This window comes from Equus quagga, chromosome 10, assembly GCF_021613505.1.
Source record: "Equus quagga isolate Etosha38 chromosome 10, UCLA_HA_Equagga_1.0, whole genome shotgun sequence".
In the NCBI taxonomy this organism is placed as follows: Eukaryota; Metazoa; Chordata; class Mammalia; order Perissodactyla; family Equidae; genus Equus; species Equus quagga.
Genome location: NC_060276.1, coordinates 28,053,246 through 28,074,517, shown reverse-complemented (window position 1 = coordinate 28,074,517; position 21,272 = coordinate 28,053,246). Strand labels below are relative to the sequence as shown.

Sequence of the window (21,272 nt, the reverse complement as noted above, 5' to 3'; positions counted from 1 at the left end):
TCCCAGAACTGATTATAATCTTGGTGAGAGAAATAGTCCTGCATAGAACTCAATGTCCCACCGGCAGCAGGACCATTGGATGAGGTGACTTTGACCCACTGCCCTCTTTCACTCTTTAATGACATATTTCTCTTTATATGGCACATCTTATGTGTAGGGGTGTATTGGACTGAGAAGAGCAGAAGATAACAGCACTTTTCACACCGTTTCCTAATGATTTATTTCCTCTCTCCCATTACACCGGGTGTGCTTTGTCTTTGACTCTAGAGATGGTAGGCATTCATGTTTATTGAAGTAATGGTAGTCTTTGAACTGTCACATCAAAGAACACGATAGTAGGAAGGAAGCCTAGAGATCATAAAGTCATCATTGTATGAGTGAGAAAAATAAGTCCGGAGAGGTGAAGTGCCTTGCTGAAGGCTGTGGAGACTGTTTGTGGCAAAGCTGAGATTAGACTGCGGGTCCCCTGGCTCTTCATCCAGTGCTCCCCCAGTCATTTGCCGCCGTATTGCCCTGTTTTATTTATTTTCTTCACAGCATGTATCACCTTTTGAACTTTTTTTTATACTTTGCCCCCCCCAAGTGTCAGCTCCATGAGAACAGGGAACACATCTATCTTGCTTTTAGTACCTACACCTGGCTCCTGTAGGCAGTCCATAGGTACTTGTTGAATTAAATAAATGATTGAATCGATGCAGTCTCTTCCCAGTGTCCCAACCTTGTGAAATTCATTTTCTTGGAGCCTACATTTTAAGCTGATTTGTTATACTGTTGGATTAATTTCAGCCTAAGCTGCCAACCTTCATGGAAATCTGCATTGTAATCAATACACATCTTTCCTAGAAAAATATTTGAGAAAATAAAAACTACTTCCCCTCAGCTTAGATGGAAACTTTTCCATCACATAGGAACAAAAAATTGCAACCTGACTTTTGAACTTGGGTTACAAAATGAAAGTCAGGCCATTTGCTCTGTAACAGCCATAACTGGATTCCATTTGTAACTCCCACTATGGAATAAAGAGTTTCACCTCTAGAAAACAAAACAAAAATTTGCATGATTCTCCATGACCTTCTTTCCCTGGTAATCCTTCTGATTGAAAAATCCCTCAGCCAACCTCTCTCACCCCATTCCCTGCTCAGAAGTCACAGATGATTTCTCAGTGAGCAAGAATTGAAACCGCTAAGCAGAAGTAGATTATCTGAATAATGGTTGAAGAGAAGTGGAGGAGGGAGTGATGATAAAGGTGGCCATTGTAACCCTAAAACAATCCAGAAACCTCCTGTAGTCTCCATCCTCCTCCCCTCCATCATCTTTCTCTATTCTAACACAGGCTCTTGCCACTGCCTTTACACTACACACACACACACACACACACACACACACACACACACACGCTGACAGCTCTGAGCTTCCTTCTCTGCCTTTTCTTACTGGGGAGTCAATGAGTGATGAAAGGAGGAAAACCTGCAGCCTGGCTAAGCACCACCCCCATAAACTATCCCAGAAATTAGATCACCAAAAGTTCTTGGCCAGACTGCTCTGCACTACAATATCCTCTTGAGGAATGTTTACTAGTGGATTTAAAAGCAGTAGCTAGGAGCTCCCACTGGCCAAATCTTGGTAATTTTAGCACCAAAATTATTAAGAACGATAATGAACTACTGAAAAAATAGGAAGCCATAAGTCCACAGTGACACTAAGTAGATAAGGAAATAATCAGGGAGAAGGGAGGGCCTTTGCTTACAAAAGAATACGATGTGCTGACTGGTAAATATGAAGGGACTGCTGGAGTTGGAAAATCATCATTTTGTAAATTGGTTCCGGCAAGAATTATAAATAGATGTTAAATCTAGGGGAAATTTTTGATGAGGAGTAGGATATTTGCAAGGACTTATAGTTTCTCCCCACAGATTGTTTATTAGTAACAAAGAAGAAAAAACCTCCAGCAATTATGTAGTGGAGAAATTGGGCAAGACCTTGACCTAAAATGAAAACAATCTATTTTTTTTTTCAAAGATTGGCACCTGAGCTAACAACTGTTGTCAATCTTCTTTTTCTTTTCTTTCTGCTTTTTCTCCCCAAATCCCCCAGTACATAGTTGTATATTTTAGTTGTGGGTCCTTCTAGTTGTGGCACGTGGGACACTACCTCAGCGTGGCCTGATGAGCCATGTCCGCGCCCAGGATACGAACCAGAGAAACCCTGGACCGCCGCAGCGGAGTGCACAAACTTAACCACTCGGCCACTGAGCCAGCCCCGAAAACAATCTATTTTTTAAATGGGACTTCAAAAATATCAATGTCATAAAAGACAAAGAAAGGCTGTTCCAGATTAAAGGAGACTAAAGAGACAGGAGACAATGTGATCCTAGAGCAAATCTTAAACGGCAAGAAAAAAATGCAATAAAGCATATTATCCAATAGGTTAAAGTATTCTAACAATGTTAAATTTACAGAAGTTAACTGTCTGTGGTTATGTAAGAGAACAGCCTTATTATAGGAAATACCCACTGGAATATTTTTAGGTAAAGGGCCATGATACATGCAAATTACCTTCAAATGATTTAGAAAAACTATGTCTGTCTATCTGTGTATACACACACACACACACACAGAGAAAGGACCTGAATGGGGCAAAATGTTATCAATTGGTGAATCTGAGTCAAGAGCATGTGGGTATACTTTGTACAATTCTTATAACTTAATTTCAAAATTAAATGTTTGAAAAGTGCAATAGCTCCCTACATTGGTGAAGAATCTCAATCTAGCTATCTCTTAATCACTTTTTCTTGTGTGTCCAGCACTTTCCCGGACTCCCTGGAGGGCTGTGATTGATGTTCCTACCCTTAGAAAGCTTTACATCTCTTGAGGAGGGAAGTCCCTCAAATGGGAAGCAGAAAATAATATAAAAGTTCAACTAGGAAGTTCAAAAATGGAGAAGAGATCAGGATAGGTGGATGGAGTCAAGATAGGCTTCAGGGAGAAGGTGCATCCTGAGCCTGGAAGTCAGGGTTTAAATCAGTAGAGGATATTTTGGACAATGTCAATAAGTAGTTTGTGTAACTCAGGGAGAGGCCTGTGCAGAGACTGAAGGGACTGGAACAGAGACTGGTTATTAGGAAGTATTGGAAAATATGGTTGAGTAGATAAGATAGGGCCAGTGTGTAAGTTCCTCAAGAGCAGTGTCTAAGTAGATCTCATGCAATAGTGTCTCCCATAGCACAGGGCACTGGGCCAAACCCACGGGAAGTGTTAAATATACCCTTATCATTTGATTAAGGAAACATAATTTAAGCCCAAAACCAAGATAAGGAGTTTGTCCCTAATCCTATACATAACAGATATACGTATAATTTTTATAGGTATTGAGCCCAGGGCAGGGACTTTGAGAGGTAGCGCAGGACCTGGATGGACACCGATGGAAGGTAGGTCCAGGTGGCAAAGCCACTGTGAAGTATTACTGTTCTAATGCGGAACTCTTTCCAGGGGTGGCCACATTTTAACACAATGGCCTTGCAAGAAAGCTGCGCTTATCGCAAAAGATGAATCTCCTGAATGAGGACCTTTCAGAAAGGAGAGGACACTGCTTTACCTCAGTGCTGACAATGGGAGCCCCGGTTGCTTGGCCTTTTTGAGGGTATCAGAGGCCCAGCTCTCTCTCTAGAAGCAGTTGGTATTCTCACCTTCTCAGCAAGGCCCCAGGAGCAGGCTTTCACCGCCACAGCAGGCCCCTGCCCCCACATACGCTCTAGCAAAACTGTATGCAAATTTTAATCAAACCCATTCTCCCCCCCCCAATTTGCATTAAAACTTCAGACATTTGTCTTCATTTCTGATTTCTTTTGATCGGCCAGTCAGTTCTAACACCTTTAGTCTCGATGATGCATCAACCAGCACTAAAATGCATCAGAGGTAGGGTCAGCAAACTATGGCCCTCAGGCCAAATCTGGTCCCACCGCCTGTATTTGTGTGACCCTTCATGCTAAGAATGGTTTTTACATTTTTTTAATGGTTGAAAAAAACCAAAAGAATAATCATTCAAGACATGTGAAAATGAAATTCACATATGATTTTCAAATCTCAGTGTCCATAAATAAAGGTTTATTGGCACACAACCACTCTCATGCTTTTACATATTACCGATGGCTGCTTTTGTGCTATAGTAAGAGTTGAATAGTTGCAGAAACTATATGGCCCACAAAGCCTAAAATATTTACCAGCTTGCCCTTTACAGAAAAAATTTTCTGACCCCTGGCCTAGAGCAACGGTGCTCAACATGGGGCCATTTTGCCCTCCAGGAGACTTTTGGCAATGTCTGGAGTCATTTTTGGTTGTTACAATTGGGGTGGTGTGCTACTGACATCTAGTGGGTAGAGATGAACCAATGCACAGGCCAACCTCCAAAACAAAAAATTATCTGGCTTCAAATGTCAGTAGTGCTGAAGTTGGGAAACCAACCGTGAATTAGAGGAATCTAAGATACTTCTAGTAAAGGGGAAGTTTCATCCTTAATAAGCGATACTGTTTGTTGAGCACCCAGCTCTTTAATTTACGTTAGCTCATGTAGCCTTCACAATCACCCTGCAAGGGAGTTACTGATATTCTCTTTTTACAGAGAAGTTTTTAACTCAACTTGCCCCACAACACACACGCCTAGTAAGACTCTCTGCGTTCCGAGCCTGTATTTTTCCGCACCTCAGTGCCTACCGCTGCTCAGTGACGTCACAGGCGATGGTTGGCTCGCTCGGCTGACCCCTAGTGTTCGAACTGCGCAGATGCAGGCCAGAGTTGTTTCTCTGGGACTTTTTCAGAGGCCTCCAGGCCTCCGTACGCAGAGGATACGGACCACTCTCCTGTCTCCAGCATCTGGCCATTCGGGAAATGAAGCCGAGGGAAGGAAACCCCACCTTGACCGCAACTATAATTATGAAAACTGATCACACTCCCTCTTGTCCACTTTAATGCTGGGGGCTGGGGCGGGGCAGGAGGCTTCCCTTTCTGGCAGACCCAGGACACAAAATACTATTTGCTGTCTGTAGAATGCTTTTCGAGTCATAAAGAACAGTTGTATCAATGAATTTTCGGGATGCTCACACCACAGGATTAAATGAGAGAAGACACGCAGCATAGAGTTCTTTTTCTCTCGGAATTTAAAACTCACCCAAATCTTGTTCTGTAGGATCTGGCACTCCACTTCCTCCAACTATTATCTTAGATGATAATGAGCTCAAGGGATCAGTTAAATCTATGCTAATAGAAGAAAAGCAGAGGACTTCCTGTCCACCCTCCAGCCCGCCCCATGGGAATTTCAGACCCAGATGGAGGAAGGGGGAGGGCACCGCAGCCCACCTAGGAAGATTGCATATGGGCTGATCGCACCCTCCTGAGCCCCTCAAGTCACCCACTTGGAAGGCAACCACCCACTCCTCCTAAGGCAAACCCTGAGGATCACCTAATGATTTAAGATCAGATCACACAGCCATTGAGCATTTCTTTGAATTTTATTGAAAATTGACATGGACATTAGAAAGGTATCAAGCGAAACAGTGCTGGTTTCGGGATGTTTCTCCTGGCGAATGAAAGCCCCGAAGGGCCAGTGACTGGTCACACCTTTGAGCAAAAAGAACAAAGGAGAAGAAAGGAAAAACAAACACAGATTCTGGAAAACATGCAAAGAGGCTCTCTCAAGAGACTGGACAGTGGAATGGCGATGTTCATAAGGATATATGGGAATGGACACACTCATATGGTATTTTGGTGCAAGTTAAACCAGTGAATTCAAGGCAGATTTATCAACATCAAAGCTCTCCCTCCAAATCCCAGGTTGAGCAGAAACTTCTCTCAAAACCCCAACTGGCCTCGGAAGGTTGCACGGAGTAACTTTGCTCTCACTAAGCTTAAACCCCCTCTCATCTCTCCCTTCTCCACCTGAGTGTTAGTGGATCCGTTTTCCCCTTGCTGGGGTTCTGCAGGAGGTCTGTGAATTCTGAAGATACAAACGTCACTTGACTTTCTCTTCCAAATTCAGAAATGTTTAATAGTGGCCGTAGACAGTCAACCCAGTGAACCGGAGAATTGGTGTTTAAAAAGAAAAACAGAAAACTCAAACGAAAACTTGTGAACAGCACTTCCACACCCACAGCTGAGGTCTCCTGCCCCAGTCACTTACACTCGGGTGAGTCGTCCTGCAGTTGTCTCTCTGAGGTTACATTTGGTCCATTCTCCAGCTCTGACGGTTCTTTTCCTGCCTTGTTAGGTTAGGACAAGACACTTCCATTTAAAATACCATGTAAGTCAGGAGAGAGCTTCTTGCCTGGACACAGGGACACATGAAAACTTGTTGAGTATGTCGTGTGTGTGTGTGTGTGTGTGCACGCAGTTGGGGGGGAGGGGATTGGTTGATTTCTGGTTTGAGACAATATGGAACCCTAACTCTTCTATAATGGCAGTCTTCTCCTTTAGACTTAGTGCAGCTGCTGAAGACAAGATTAAAAAAAGCTGGAGAGGGAGAGAGAAAGAGAAAGAAAACATGAAATTAGCCAAAGAGAAAGGACATTCAAAGGAAGACAGGGCAAGGGGAGTGGGCAGTGTGAGGTAGCAAAGACTATACTTGGAGAAGACAGGTTAGAAATGGGCTCACTGACGACCATCACCATTGGGAAATCTGCGGAGAAGGTTTTAAGAACACGACACACCGGTTTAAAGCTTCTTGTTTTAATTAAAAACAAGCACATATTAACAGCCACGGGTAAATGCCAAATGATTAAGACAAAAAAACAAAAACAAAAACAAAAGTGATCTGCCCTGCAGCTGGGAACAGCAAACTTCTTGGCTTAAGAGAAATGGGGGCTCTGTGTGTGTGTGTGTGTGTGTGTGTGTGTGTGTGTGTGTGTTTATACACATGGGGATTTTTCAGGAAAGCCGTTCTATTCCAGTTTGGGAAAATAAAAGCACAGACCATTTCTAATGACTGGTTTTGTTTCACCGGAAGTAAACAGAGTACTTAGGATATTTTTTAAAAATAGTAACAATTGTACTAATTAAAAAGCCTTTTCACTGAAGGAGAAAAATCTTTCTGTCTACACTGAGGAAAGCCACCCAATAAAATAAGCATTTCAATTCTTTTAATAGCCTTGGTTGACTTTCTAAGGATCTCATGTTCACTCACAGGTTAGATTTTTGTCTACCAAACTTCCTTGATTACAAGGCTCCTCTAGGACACTGTTAAACATATGCATGCCTGGGCCCCATTCCAGACTTCCAGGAAAGCTGACGGGCTAACAGGTGCCTGGTGACTCCTATCGTCAGCAGAAACGCTCAGTTCAGGAGCTGGCCTGGAGTCTTCGGCTGTGCCCGCCCCTCCCCACTCATTCCCAGGTATTTTTCTATAGGAACAAACCCCTCAAAGGCCCTCTAATACTAACTACTCTCTTTCTCCGACCATCAAAAGACCTTGTCTCCAGGAACATATATGCACAGATTGGATCCATTTGTGAAATAGATCGGAGTAGGACAGACTTCATGAACCTAACCTGGCTTTTGCCACAAAACAGCATGGGGACTTCCGGCAAGTCCCTTCACTTCTCAGGGCTTCAATTTCCTCTTCCGAAAAAAGTGGGTCATATCTGTTCTACAGACCAAATTTCTCCCTTAATACAAAATTCCTGCCTAGTCCCTGAAGGTCTCTCGAAGGCTGGTGGCTCTCATTCTTTTGAAGTTTACAGAGCGCCTCAAGCCTCAAGTAGTTAATCTGCAAACAAATGCAAATGAGGGGGCCTAATTGTAATGCTAATAATTATTCGGGGGGGATGGAGACCAGTTGGTTGTTTAAGTTTGGGATTCTTGGGAAGCAGCAGAGAAACTGGCCATAGAAACATCAAAACTGCAAATAAGATGCCTTGCTCAAGGAGACCTGACAGCCCAAACTTAGCATCTTTCTGAGCTACTAGCTGAGTAGCCATGTTTGTTTTTTAAACCTCCAAGCACAGGGTCTCCTAAAATGCTGCACTCTGAGACTTGGATTTTCTCAAGAAACTAACTTGTGCTTTGGCAGCATCACTTGCTTCTGGCCGTTAACCAATCAGCGACTCCCCAAACAATATATCTCATCAAAACTGCCCTCTTGCTTTGCCAACAAGAAAAGATAAAGTGTGTGCATGTCTGCTGTGCATTCTTTATACTTTTCGCTTCCTATTATTATCTATTGTTGAAGAGAGAAACCCCCTCCCCATTCTCAATGCTTCAAAAAGGCCTGAAAATTTGGCTTAGCCTCGTTGGTGCGTTTTGAAAGAAAGTGACCAAAAAAACCCCAAAGAAATAAAAAAGAAGAAGCTCATGGTCAGCGCCAGTGGGACTGGGAGGCAGAACTCAAAAGAAGAAGTGGGGCTTGAAGGGAAAGTATGTGGCAGGGGCTGGGGGCTCGGCTGCCTGGCACCCCAAAGGAAAGCTGTCGGTTAAAATAAGAACCTTGGCTTAAAAGGCTAAGTGGAGTCCAGTCCAGCTGTAGCGGGGAATACTATTCAGTACACAGCCATGGATTACTGCAAAGGAAGGGCAGAGAAACGGCATGTTAGCCACAGAGCATCGCCAGGTCACCTCCAGCTCTCCCTCTCTACTGGCCAAACACCACAGGCCACTGTGCCTCGTGGCCCTGACAATGGGGGGCTCTCTACTTCAAAGGGGTTCCCAAAGCCACTATTGAATGGGCCCCATTATAAAAACTAGGGCTGGAAGATTTTTAAAATATCAAATCCTCAGCCTGGAGGTAAAGGTGGGGACCTTTCAAGGTACAACACCTTGTTTCTCCTCTCCAGCTGATGCTCTCACCTCTTCTTACTGGCGGACACGTGCAAAATGCAGATGAAAACTCATCATCACATTTACCAATTAAACAGACTGGAAGGCTCATCAGAGCAAAACTGAAAACACCGACTCTTTGACTGCTCAGTGGGGCAGTTTATGACGTGGGATTATCACACCTGCTGTTGGCCCTGCCTCACTGGGATGGTGTGGAGCCCAAAGAGAAATTACAGAGGAGATGCCGAGACATCTCAGAAGATTTCCAGAAGTCTACCATTCAAGACACTAGGCTGGTAATAACAGTCAGGTTTATTCTCCCTTCTGAATCTGTGGGGTACCCAGAATTATAAAGAGGGCAAACTTATGCCATTTTCTTCAGCAGTGGTATCTTCTGGGAAGGGCTTGGAGTAAATAAACTCCTTCCAGATTTTTAACACAGTTTGAGTGCAGCTACTTTGAGTGAATCAAAACTGGAAAGGGCTGGGATGGGTGGCCCGAAGGAAAAGTTACCACAGGATCTCCTTTTGAGCCCTCTGAGAAGGGGCTGCGGCTCCTGTCCGGGGGAGTGCTGTCAGGGAAGCCCCGTGCCCGGGTGCAGGAGCCTGAAGGGGAAAGCCCTGCTGACTGGTGCTTACCCAGCCGTGGTGGATGCAGATACCTTAGGGAGACAAGCAGCAATAAGGGTTCAAACGGGCAAGCTGGTGGTGGCAAGTAGCAGATGGGAGCCCTGAATGTCTTACAGTCTGGCAAAGATGGGGGGCGGTGGCTGGGGGTGCTGGGAGGGGAACTGGGATGCACAATGCATCTCCAAACCATGTGGCTGCTGGCTTCTTGACCAGAGGCCAGGCGCCATCCTCAGACTCTCAGGCTTCTATAAACCTTGGCAGGAAGAGACAGGAGGACACGGGTTGTGTGCCCCCCACACGTGTTAAAGGGGAATTAGAGAAAGGGAGGCCCGGCTCTGTTGCGCAGGAAAAGGGTGTCTACAGGAAGCCCAAACTGAAAATGAAAAGAGAAGTTGGGTTAATGAATGGATGGATTAATGTACAAAAAAAAAAAAAAGGTTAGAAGAAAATTGTTTAAGTAGTGATGACTAATGGGTAAATTAGAATACAGCCATGTTAGATGGTCTAAGGTCTTATCGCATTGGCTGCTGGGAACATGCTTTTTCTCTCATACGCCCACACACACCTCTGAGTGGTAGCAGTGGTGGCATCAGCTAGCAAACTAATCAACAGCCACAAGAATACTTTTCCTCTCTTCTTAATTACTAGGTCCTTTCTAACATTCCCCTATCCAGACGCTTTGTGGAGGATCACCTTCAACAAATCTCCAGGTGGCCTCAGGCCACTGGATAGAGTGCCAGGCTCTCAGCCACTGATTGCCTTGTCCCATAGGGAAAGCGGAGGGGGCTGAGGTTTTACTTCAGGTAGCCCTGGAGCAGTCCCAATCACCTAATGGTATCCTGAAGCAAGATCTGCGTGAGAAGGGCCTGGGGATGGTTGCTGGGCTCCGCACTAGGGTCCAGACCACAGCTACATGAAAATCTGAACTATGGAAATCCGCTATTGGTTTGCAGTCACGTAGCACTTTGACCCTTCTCCCATTTAAACTTCACGCCTGCGACATAAATAGGGCAAGCAGTTATCCATTCCCATTTGACTGAGAAGCACAGAGAAGCCAACTGACTTGCCCATGGTCACAAAGAAAGAGTCGCAGCCAGGATCAGAACCCACATCCCTTGGCTGTTTAATTGAGACTCTTTCCATCACCCCGCAGTGTCCCTGAGAACTCCTTGCCTGTGGATCTTAGCCCCTGTTTTTTACCTGAAGAATATATTTATCTCATTAAATAAAGACTATTAGATATTTGGGAGGGATAATTAAAAGCACATGCATATGTGAGTATGTTTGTACAGTCACTTCCTCAGAGTGAATACATCCACACACCTACACACACACACACACACAATCATGTGAATAGCAATTTATACCAGGAATCAGGAGTTCTGCGTTCTTGTTCCAATTCTGCCACTAACTCACTGGGTGATCCTTGGTAAGTCTCTGAAATTCCCTGCTCCTCCATTTACTCATCTTAAAAACTGAAGATTATTCTCTCCTTCTCTACCTCACAGGACTGTTGTAAGGTGAAAATGAGGTATCATATGGAAAACTGCTTTGAAGCGTAGTCAAATGTTATACAAATGCTCACCTCTTATTTTATGCTTTGTCTACTTGTTTGGGGAAGAGACCTGACCAACAGTGCACCAGCCTATGTTCTGGGCTTCATGGGGGGCTCATATATTTTGTTATGTGTATACTGTGCAGCCCTCCAAGGGTCAAGGGACCAGTAACCATTAAGATATGGTATCTGCAACTATGTACAGGTCACAGAGGAATTTCTCTTACAACTGCACACAGCTGCCAGTAGTGCCTCGAGCAATTTCAAACCAGTGAGGAGCAGCAAGCCTGGCTCCGCCTGCACTCCGGTTAATGAGGGGTGGCCTTTGTGATCCACCCCTGGAATGAGGGCTTTGTGGAGGGGACGGGTTGTTTTTGCTGCTTTCAGATCCCCGGGAGCCAGGGCCTCCCTCCTCTGTTTGGTTTGGAACTGCTTTTGTGGTCTGCTGGGGAGAAGCCTGCCAGGAAAACCCAACCTCCTTGGGGCTGAGGTTGGCTGTTCCCGCTGTTTGCCAATTGCCTCTCGCTTGTAAAGTATGGCTTTAATTACAGTTTTGCCAGAATTCATTTTAGTAACGGCCACTAACAATGATTTACTCAGGGAAACCTGAACCAAATTGTGTCAAACCACATGCACTGACACCCGAATTAACTAACTGAAATCTAACTTACCGGGATACATCAGTCTTGCTCTCCTCACTGAAAATGGGAGAACAAAGAAAACGCACATGAACTGAGCTCAGACAGGTGTCAGACACTTTGCCAGGCGCTGGGACTACAGCAGTGGGCAGACACTGGGAATTCAGTCTTCCCAAATGGAAATCTGCTGTTCGATTCAAGTCAATGAACAGGGGCTCCAAGACTTGCCTTGAAGCCAGACAATAAATCATTTCATTGTTCTTTTAGGGTTGTTTCCTTTGGCTCAATTTCATGGGCCTTATGTTTCAGAAGCCTCTACGGACTTCCTCCTCGGGATTTGCTTGAAAGTAGGATGTTTTGCCAGCTGCCCAAGGTCCCCAGTGCAATAGCTGGAGCAATCAGTTCGCTGATTAACAGCAGGCTTTCCATTTAAATCATAAACTACATTGGTGAGTGGGGAGAAGTCATCTTAATATTTTATATTCCCTGATCCAAACAAACCAAATGTAAAAGGCATTTATGAGACAACAGGGGTATTCTGAACACCAACTAGAAATTTTATGTTAACGAATTGTTAATTTTGTAGGTGTGATAATGGTGGCATTGTGATTACAATTTTTTAAGAGTCATTATCTCTTAGAGATACATGCTAAAGTGTTTACAGATGAAATGATAGGGGTTTTGCTCTACAATAATCCAGCAGGTTTAGGGTAATAGACGAAACAGGATTGGCCATATGTTGATAGTTGTTTGGGGGCTGGGTTGTGGGTCCACGGGGCTGCATTGTTGCTAGACTCTCCTCTTTTGTTCCGGTTTGAAAGTTTCTATGGTAAAGTTTTTAAAATAGTAATAAGCCTAATTATGTTAAATCAAAAATATTTATGTTCCTTCTCCACCCACCACCTGGGTCTAGCAGAATAAATAGAAGGTGCTTAGGGGGCCGCCCTGTGGCCAAATGGTTAAGTTCACACGCTCCGCTTTGGAGGCCCAGGGTTTCACCGGTTAGGATCCTGGGCGCGGACCCAGCACCGCTCATGAGGCCATGCTGAGGCAGCGTCCCACATAGCACAACCAGAAGGACCCACAACTAGAATATACAAGTATGTACTGGGGGCCTTTGAGGAGAAGAAGAAGAAAAAAGATTGGCAACAGATGTTAGCTCAAGGCCAATCTTTAAAAAAACAGAAAAGAAGGTGCTCGGTCATTGCTCTAATCAACCTATAAACTATGTGACGTCAGGGGCTGCTTTCTTCACTTCTCTAGACACAACACCTAGCCCTCAGGAATCCATTTTACCAAAGGTGACCTGCTTATCTCCTTCTCAAAGGTGTTCATAAAGCTGATACTCGTAGAATTAAATGTAAGGAATTCTCTATAATATCTGAGAGCTCTTCGTTTTCTCTCACTTTTATGATGGGTTTGGGGGGTTACATAGCCAAAGGAAATTTGAGACTTGAACCCCTCAGATAAGAAACAGCCACCAGAGGTAAACAGGGAAGCAAGTTTCTGTTGGCTCAGAACATTCTCAAACCTGGGGGTCATATTGACTGTGACATTGCAAGACAGGGCTTGTAACCCCAACAACTTCCCTAATCACTACTGTTTAATTAATTTTGAAAGTAATGATTAAGGCTCTTTAAGGAAAAAATGGTCAAAACTGAAAGCTCCAATACTGATCACAGGATCCGGCTATGCTACCCAGCTGTTCTGGCAGCAAGTCTAAAAACACCCCCCTTTTAATCAGGCAGGCAAACGTTCCACATGTACACTGGAAACCACACCAGACTATTTCTTAATATTGTAAGTCACAAGAGGAAACCAGTTGGGACCACAAAGCAGCTTCTTGTATGATTAGATATGTGTGTTGGCGGGGGAGGGGGCAGGGTTTGGGGAGAGGTGTTCTAAAGCCACTGCCAGTTCTATTTAGAGTTAATAAAGCTTACCAGGACCCTGGGTCTCATGCAGCATGCAGCAAACAGCAGAGTTAACTGTAAAACAGTAAGAGCTGATGAAGATGGAGCGAGCTTGAGGAGAAATCAAATGTTATGAGTTGACACAAACAATGAAGAGGTAGAGGTCAAAGGAGATTAGGAGGAGTGGGGAGGGGAAGAGGGCGAGATGGGCTAGAGGGACCCCCTAGAACACTGGTACTCCTTCTTAACCTCTTGAAGGGCAGCCAAAGGACATTCTGACTGTGTGACTCTATTAGATCCAATCGTCATCTCTTAAGAAGGAATGCTACTGTCACCACTTCTACCCTCAAAACCCACCACCACCATCATCACTATGGGAGCAGAGTGGCACAGATCTAATGATGGGGTTTCCAGAAGTTAGCTAACCATTTGTGGAATTACATAAAAAGCCCAGGCCTGGAGCCACTTATACATCTGGAAGTATGGAAGAGGACAGTCTATTTTGTCAGGCCCTTATTGCTCACATGAGGTGCCACATGCCAGCAAAGTTTTCGCCCATCTCAGAATTGGGAAAGGGTGTCATCGCCAATCCCAAATAACCCTGGAGACTGGAGAGAGGTGTCTCCTTATGTAGGGTCTTCTGCCTGGGGTGACGGGGGAGGGTCAGTTAATTTGAGGCAACTAGGAGAAAGCCTGATCTGAGAGGAACTTCCACTGAACATCTGAAGGGGGCATATTTATAGTTCAGTGTCAGTGGGCTCTGAACAAATGAATCTCAAGCAAGGCTGTGAAACTTCCCTGGGGATTGAGTTAACAAATACCACAGGACTATGAAGGCAGCGGGTTAGAGCTAGAAGACAAATTTAGATTTTTCTAATCTTAAAAATAGGAATCCAGGGCTGGCCTGGTGGTGTAGTGTTTAGGTTCATGTGCACTCTGCTTTGGCGGCCCGGGGTTTGCTGGTTCAGATCCGGGTGCAGACCTGCACACCGCTTATCAAGCCATGCTGTGGTGGCATCTCACATACAAAATACGGGAAGATTGGCACAGATGTTAGCTCAGCAACAATCTTCCTCAAGCAAAAAGAGAAGGATTGGCAACAGACATTAGCTCAAGGCCAATCTTCCTCACAAAAAAAAAAGAAAGAAAATCCATTTCTGCTGGTGCAACTAACACATCATGACAGATTGGTTAACATACAGTGTGTCCAAAGGGGCTTTTTTTCTGGCTAGTTGAACTTTATCCATCAAGTAATACCCAAAAAAGTTAATTAGTCAGTGAATTTGACATACTATAGTGTTAGGATTCCGTAACAAAAATCTCTGGACTAATTGGTGGAAATGTTCAAATTGTACTTTTGAATAAAGAATAATCGGATTGCAAAACTGAGTGCCTTCAAATATAAAATATTTTAATATTGTACAAAAGTCACTATTTTATTCCTAAGTGATAAGCCAGACACAGAGGAAAGGAAGATATTTCCTCCTTCTGGCAAATATCCAATACTTGAGTCCAGGAACAAGCGGCTAAGAGCAGAAGGCATTGACCATGGACATCTTTTGGGTCCTCAGGCCCCTTTAATAAGGACATTGCCTAACACTCCACCTGAGGGCTCCTCGAGTCACACTGCTCAAACCACTATAGAGCACAGGGGACCATGGGATGTTTTCCTGGTGTTGTATAGGTCTCATCGGAAATGCTTTTCTCTGCTCTGGTTCTAGGATGAGGAATGGGTAACGTCAGCAAGCAAAGCCTGGGTTTAGATTGGGGTTATTGACCTACATGGTAACCAGGAGCCATGCTATCTTGCCTTACCAAATACCAGAGGACACAGATGGATTGTAAACCCTAGGTTGAGAATGGGGCACACGGAGTATACAGTCATTCCTCAGTATCTGCGGAGGGATTGGTTTCAGGACCTTCCCACCCAACCCCTGCGGATACAAAACTCCGGGGATGCTCAAGTCCCTTAGTCTGCTCTCCGTATCCGTGGGTTTGGAATCCTCAGATTCAACTAATCTCGCACGATCCGCAAATGTGGAACCCGTGGATACGGAGGGCCAGCTGTTCTAGCATCTGAGGGTTCCCCACCAAGTTCTCAGCACTCCAGGCCCAGGACAACTAAGCAGCCAAGAAGGAGGGACAGAGAAGAGGTGGGAGGTCAGGACTAGGCTGCAGCCTTCAGCATCTGTTGGATGCCACTAGTGAGAACTGAGGCAGGATGATGGTTGGCCTCCAGGCACAGAGGTGAACACCCCAGTTATAGGATGAGCAAGCAGGCCTGTAAGCCGGGTCAGCCCCAACCTCTCCAGGAGAAAGAGGGCGCCCAGAGGCTTCTGCTAAGGCTCTCTCTTTCTCCCACTACTCTCTATCTGCCCTTCTTTTTGTTCATCTCTTTCTTGTAACTGCAGCTTCTCATTGTTTCCTCCCTTCTTCTTCCTACTCTCACACTTCTTTTGCTTTCCCTCTCCTTTCCCTTCCTCTCCTATCTCAAGGTTGCAGGACATTCCTAAGTGGCGGAACAGAGGGGCTAGGCCTCTGGGACCACACCCCTCCCCTACTCTCAGTTTCCCCAACTCAGGGAATCCAAAGGTCTCATGGGGCTGCTGAGACCAGTTATAGGTAGCCAAATGAGTCTATCAGCCCGCAGCTCACCTCTGGTCCCCGGCCCTCAGCCTCCAGGCCCTGCCCTGAGGGGATGAGCAGGAGGAGGAAGCCGCTACCCCAGAGCAGCCTACCACTTACTTTTTCTTCTCTTTGTCTCTTTTCAGAGTCTGTGAGCCTCCGGCCTGGGAGCCCTGGGACTGGAGCAGCTCGGCTGCTGTCTTTCTCTGTTTGAAAGCATTCACTTCATCATCCAGGGATTTCTTCTTATCCTCCAGCTTCTTCTTCTCGTCCTGGTGTAGTTTCTTCAGACGGTCAAACTTCTCATGCAGCTGGCAGGGAAGCACAAGGAGTTTGAGGAGAGGTCCTCGCGAGCAGCTCCCAGCTGAGCCGAGCCCAGGGCGGGTGGGGACTGGCAGGGTCGTAACCCTGCAGGACCCTGGGACCTTAGGGGACATTTCTGCCAGGGACAGTTACGACGGCATCAAAGGGCACCAAGTTCTGGATAGTTCTCTTCTCCTGCCATTTTATTTCCAAGTTCCTGTTCCTGAATATGGTCATGGCACCGTGCATTCTGCTTCATCAAATGTTTTATTTAAAAGAGGTACCACACATGGTTCACAGTAATATCGATGACAATAGCATAACGTTTATTGAGTGCTTATTTTAGGCCAGGCACTGACTTTTATAAGCACTTTATAGGTATGAACTCATTTAATTGTCACAACAATCCTATGAGGTAGGTTCTGTTATTATCTTCACTTTATGAGGAAACAGAAGGTCAGAGAAGTTAAGGAATTTGCCCAAGGTCAATCCATTCTTTAGAAGATTCTATAATGAAATCTCCCAATATGAAAGGAGCACCTGCCTTTTCTTATCCCCTTCAATCAGGAAGGCTCACTATGGATCACAGAGCAAACTTCAGCAATGCCAAAGCCGGTCAAAGAAAATACTTGTCCCTGGACACAGAAGGAGAGAAGAGAATTCCATACAATGGAATGAGTGCAGACACCTTGGCCAAAGGGAGGCTGAGCTAGCCATGAAGAGAGCCAGAGACCCAAAGGAGAACAGCAAGAATATTCTGGCATGCCATCGTGGTAAGGGATCAGAGAGCAAGGGGTCTATAGGTCGTGACAAACTAGAACATGATAAACTAGCCTGAATAGTAAGAGCAGACAAGCATAATTTCACTCTCTTTTGGGGACTCACGAGGGAGCTTAGGATTCCGCAGCCCTTGCAGTGCACCATGAAGGAGATCAGGTCTCCGGGTCCTATAGGGATTTGGGACTGTCACTTAGTAGGGAGTGGTGTGTGACAGACTTGCTGTGGAAACCAGCTGTAACTAGTCACTTGGGGCAGGGTGGTGGGAGCTCAGCCGGTCACTTGCTTTAACCTGGCTTCCCTTCATTGGCCTTTCATTCATTTATGTTTGAGATCCCCTCAGCTCTCCTCCTAAAAGTCCTGGGTGACATTTTTCTTTTGAAAAGTGAAACTGAAGTAAAACCAATACCGTCACCACAGGCTTTGGTGATAACCCTAGAGAGTCATAGCAGACCGAAGGAGGAAGAGACGGGAAATGAAGTGCTTCCCTTCTTATGGGTTTCAAGGCCTAGAGAGGTGAAGCAGTTGTTGACGTGACCAAACTGTAGCTGAGGCCACTTAATTGGGCAGCAGTGAGCAAACTGGTAGGGGTACCCGGGAGCCAAGGCGATGGTTAGAGGACCAACTGCACTTGATGAGACATGGCTCAAGTAATGAAAACCCCAGACAGACCATCAAACCTTAGTTTAAAAACTTGCTAGAGCCACACAGCTGTTTCTTTAAGGATAAAATGAAATGGAACAGAATATCCAAGTGAATGGAGAAATGCTCCAGCTGTCACTGGCTTAGGTTTCAGCAAGGTCCCCAAGACTGTCTGGGACCATCTTTCCCCGTGGCCATCACAGAAGGGAGGATGGGGCAGGACAGCCAAGAAAGTGATCAACTGTCCCTACTGAGCTCCGAACTCCCACGAAGACGGAAAAGAATCAGCCTGCACCTGACCTCGAGGGGCTGTGTCAGGTCTTGACTTTTGAGCAGCACTGCCAATAGAAATTTCTTTGGCGATGGAAATGTTCTATATCTGTGCTGTCCAATAGGCACAGTGTCCGATAGCCACTAGTCACACGAGGATTGAGTATTTGAAATGTGGCTGATGCAACTGAGGAACTGAGTTTAAATCTTATTTAAATTTAATTAATTTAAATTTAAATAGTCACATGAGCTAGTGGCTACCAAAGGGGACAGCGCAGCTCCAGAGAATTAAGTAACAGAAAGAGAAAACATCCTGGCATTGAGGAATGAGGGATAAAGAAGTCACAGATCTGGAAGCTCTCTGTGCCAGCCAAGGCAGGGCTTCACATGCGGTGCCCATTCCTGCCTGGAGGCTGCAAGACTCCAGCCCAGAAGCCCCCCTCTCTTACCTCTTTCTCTGCCTCTTTGAGTTCAGCTTCTTTCTCTTTGACTCTCTGGACGAACATCTGTCTCATCTCCTCTTCTTTTTTCTGGAGCTCTCCTAGGAACTCATTCCTTTTAGCCTCATACGTCTCCTGTAAACTGCGAACATGGTCAGGTTACTTCCCCTGCCTTCAGAATGGCTCCCATTTGATGAAAACTGGCCCCAATGATGCTCCCTGTGTTCCCCCATCCTCCCTTCCCCAATTCTGGGAGAGGTGCAAAAACAGAACCACAAAGCTGTGGGCAGCTGGCTTGGCATGTGACAGCAGGGTCATGGGGCTACTTGAAGGGGATGGGGTGGCCCTGGTGAAATGGAGAAATATTTGGAACTGGGAGTGGCTTAGGACATCTGCTTCTATACCCTCTTTTTACAGATGAAGCCATAGGTCCAGAGAAGTGAGGTGACTTGCTCAAGACCACACAGCTAGTTAGAGGCAGAGCGGGGACAAGAAACTGGATCGCTTATCTCTTAATCTGGGTCCTCCCACTGCACTGTGCTGCCAGTTCCTGGCTCTGAAACTGATCACATTAATGAATGAACTATTTCAATAAACACTTGATTAGACTCCACCATGTGCTAGGCACAGGACTAAGTGACACTGTGCTAGTCACTCAACATCTAGAGCCAACAGCCACTGTGCCTGCCATCAAGGCATTCACAGTCTCCTGGGAGATGCCTGGGCTAAGTCTCTGTACCCCCAGCCTGAACTTAGTTTTAGAGAAATAGGAGTTGGCCTGGTGAAGAGGAGGAACTGTGCTCCGATGAGGGCAGCAGGTGGAAAGGCGCGTGTGAAGAGAGAATGGCATGCCTGGGGAGGCAGGCACAGTCCGACATGGCTGGAGAGTCTCGTGTAGGCTGTGGAGTAGTGGGAGATGAGTTTATCCACTGCAGGGTTCTAAGTAGAAGGACTGACTTGATCCAATTTGAAAATGAGCAAGGCCACTCTGGCTGTTGCGTGAAGGACAGAATTTGCAACAATCCAAGTAAGAAATGACAGGGTCTTACTTTTAATGTTAAGGAAATGGGGGACAGGGAATGTGGGAGAATACTAAGGGAGGCAGAACTCCCAGGACTTGGGAGGAGTCAAAGATGATGCCTGGTTTTTGGCTTGGGTAACCAGGTGGATGGCGGTACCATGAACCGTGACAGGGAACACTGGAGAAAGAGTCTGTTTAAGAAGGAAGAAGATGACTTAAATTTTAGACAGCCTGAGTTCAGGTACGTCCTCTCTGGGAGGTCTGAGTGCAAGTATCCAGTATGCAGTTGGATCAATGGGGTCAGAGGTCAAACGTAAGATTTTAGCTTGGGAGTCATCTAGGTGGTATTAGAGCTGTGAGAGTAGAAAGAACCAGTGTGAAGAGAAGAGAGAGGGAAAGGAGCAGGGCCCTAGGAAAGAATCCTGGGGCATATCAACATTCAAAGGAGTACTCTGAAGGAAATGAGTCTGCCAATGAGGCTGAGAAGCAGCACTGAGAGAGACAGGAGTAAAACCAGCCAGACCAGTGTCAGAAAAGCCAAAGGCAGAGAGAACTTCAGGGAACAGGCAGCGGGGAAGACCATCAAACGCTGAGATCAAAAAAGATGGGACTCAGAAGGCACACTGCGATTGGCTTTGAGTGTGTGATTGCTGAGCTTGGACAGAGGTGTTTCAGTGGAGTGGTGGGGGCAGAAGCCAGTAAATACACAACAACTCTTTCTCCTTCCCGTCAGAGCCAAACTTCTGGACAGGGATAGGCTGGCGAGGAGGAGCAGTTAAGGGAGAGTTTCTTTAGGATGAGAATGTTTGCACGCAATATGGAAAGGAGCCAGCAGAGGTGCGCAGAGGGTGAAGACGCAGGTAACGGAGGTTTTCGGGATGGAGCAGGAGGAGGGGAGGGGACTAGATGAACAGTAGAGGCACACCTCTTCCTCCACAGATGCAGATTAAAGCTGTCGGAGGGGAAGGACAAAGCTAAGGGAGTGCCCACCAGAAAGGCAAGCATGCCCTCCTCCAGCCTCAGGAGCTCCAGTGGCCCCGTCCCTGCCTGTCTGTGAAGGGAAACGAGTCTGCCCCTCTGGAACCAGGCAGCCCCAGAGAACTGGCTATGCTCTGCCCTCAGGCTGGCTTTCTGCTGTGAACAGGAACTGTGGGATCTCAGAGGCCTTTTGAAAGCCTTCTTAGCCCACAAGCGTCCTCCTCACTTGCTTATCGAAGCCTAACATTCCCTGAAAGGAGATTGAGCGGCAACAAAGTGCGCCACATGGTGCTTTAAAATGTGGGCTTATGTCACACTTCAGGCATACAAATCAGACACTTATACCTGGCGTACCGCCCATATCAGCACAGTAAACTGCTTTCAGAAACCTTCTTCTTCTCGGAAAGCACCTTAGATTCTGACTTGAGAAGTATGTCAGTGATTATTAACATCCTGTGGTCAAAACAAAGCTCGCACTTGAATGCAAACACTAAGGCCAGTGAATGAAGAGGCTCAAGTTCATCAATACCTGTGCGGTGACTGCTGCCTGGTCCCGCCTGATTTTGATAATGGGGAGGAGGGTAAGGAACAGACTGGAAACCTACCAGAGTAGCAGGAGCCTGATGAAGCTAGGCAGGCAGAGGACACGCATAAATTGCCACGTGGCAGAACAAGGCGGCAGC

General features: G+C 45.9%; 1 protein-coding gene across 6 annotated transcripts in view; it reads right to left on the bottom strand.

Annotated features, from left to right (window-relative positions):
* Positions 1–5,484: 5,484 nt before the first annotated feature.
* SEPTIN6 (septin 6) overlaps positions 5,485–21,272 on the bottom strand; it is a 62,312-nt gene continuing 46,524 nt past the window's right edge. Inside the window, exons 8-11 of one of the 6 annotated variants that reach the window (XM_046673677.1) lie at positions 18,600–18,732; positions 16,279–16,469; positions 13,564–13,608; positions 8,549–9,800 (exon numbers count right to left, since the gene is read on the bottom strand). In XM_046673677.1, the coding sequence (XP_046529633.1) occupies positions 13,605–13,608; positions 16,279–16,469; positions 18,600–18,732 (328 nt within the window). In that variant the 3' untranslated portion in view covers positions 8,549–9,800; positions 13,564–13,604. The other 5 variants (XM_046673676.1, XM_046673674.1, XM_046673673.1 and 2 more) reach the window with 5 other exon arrangements.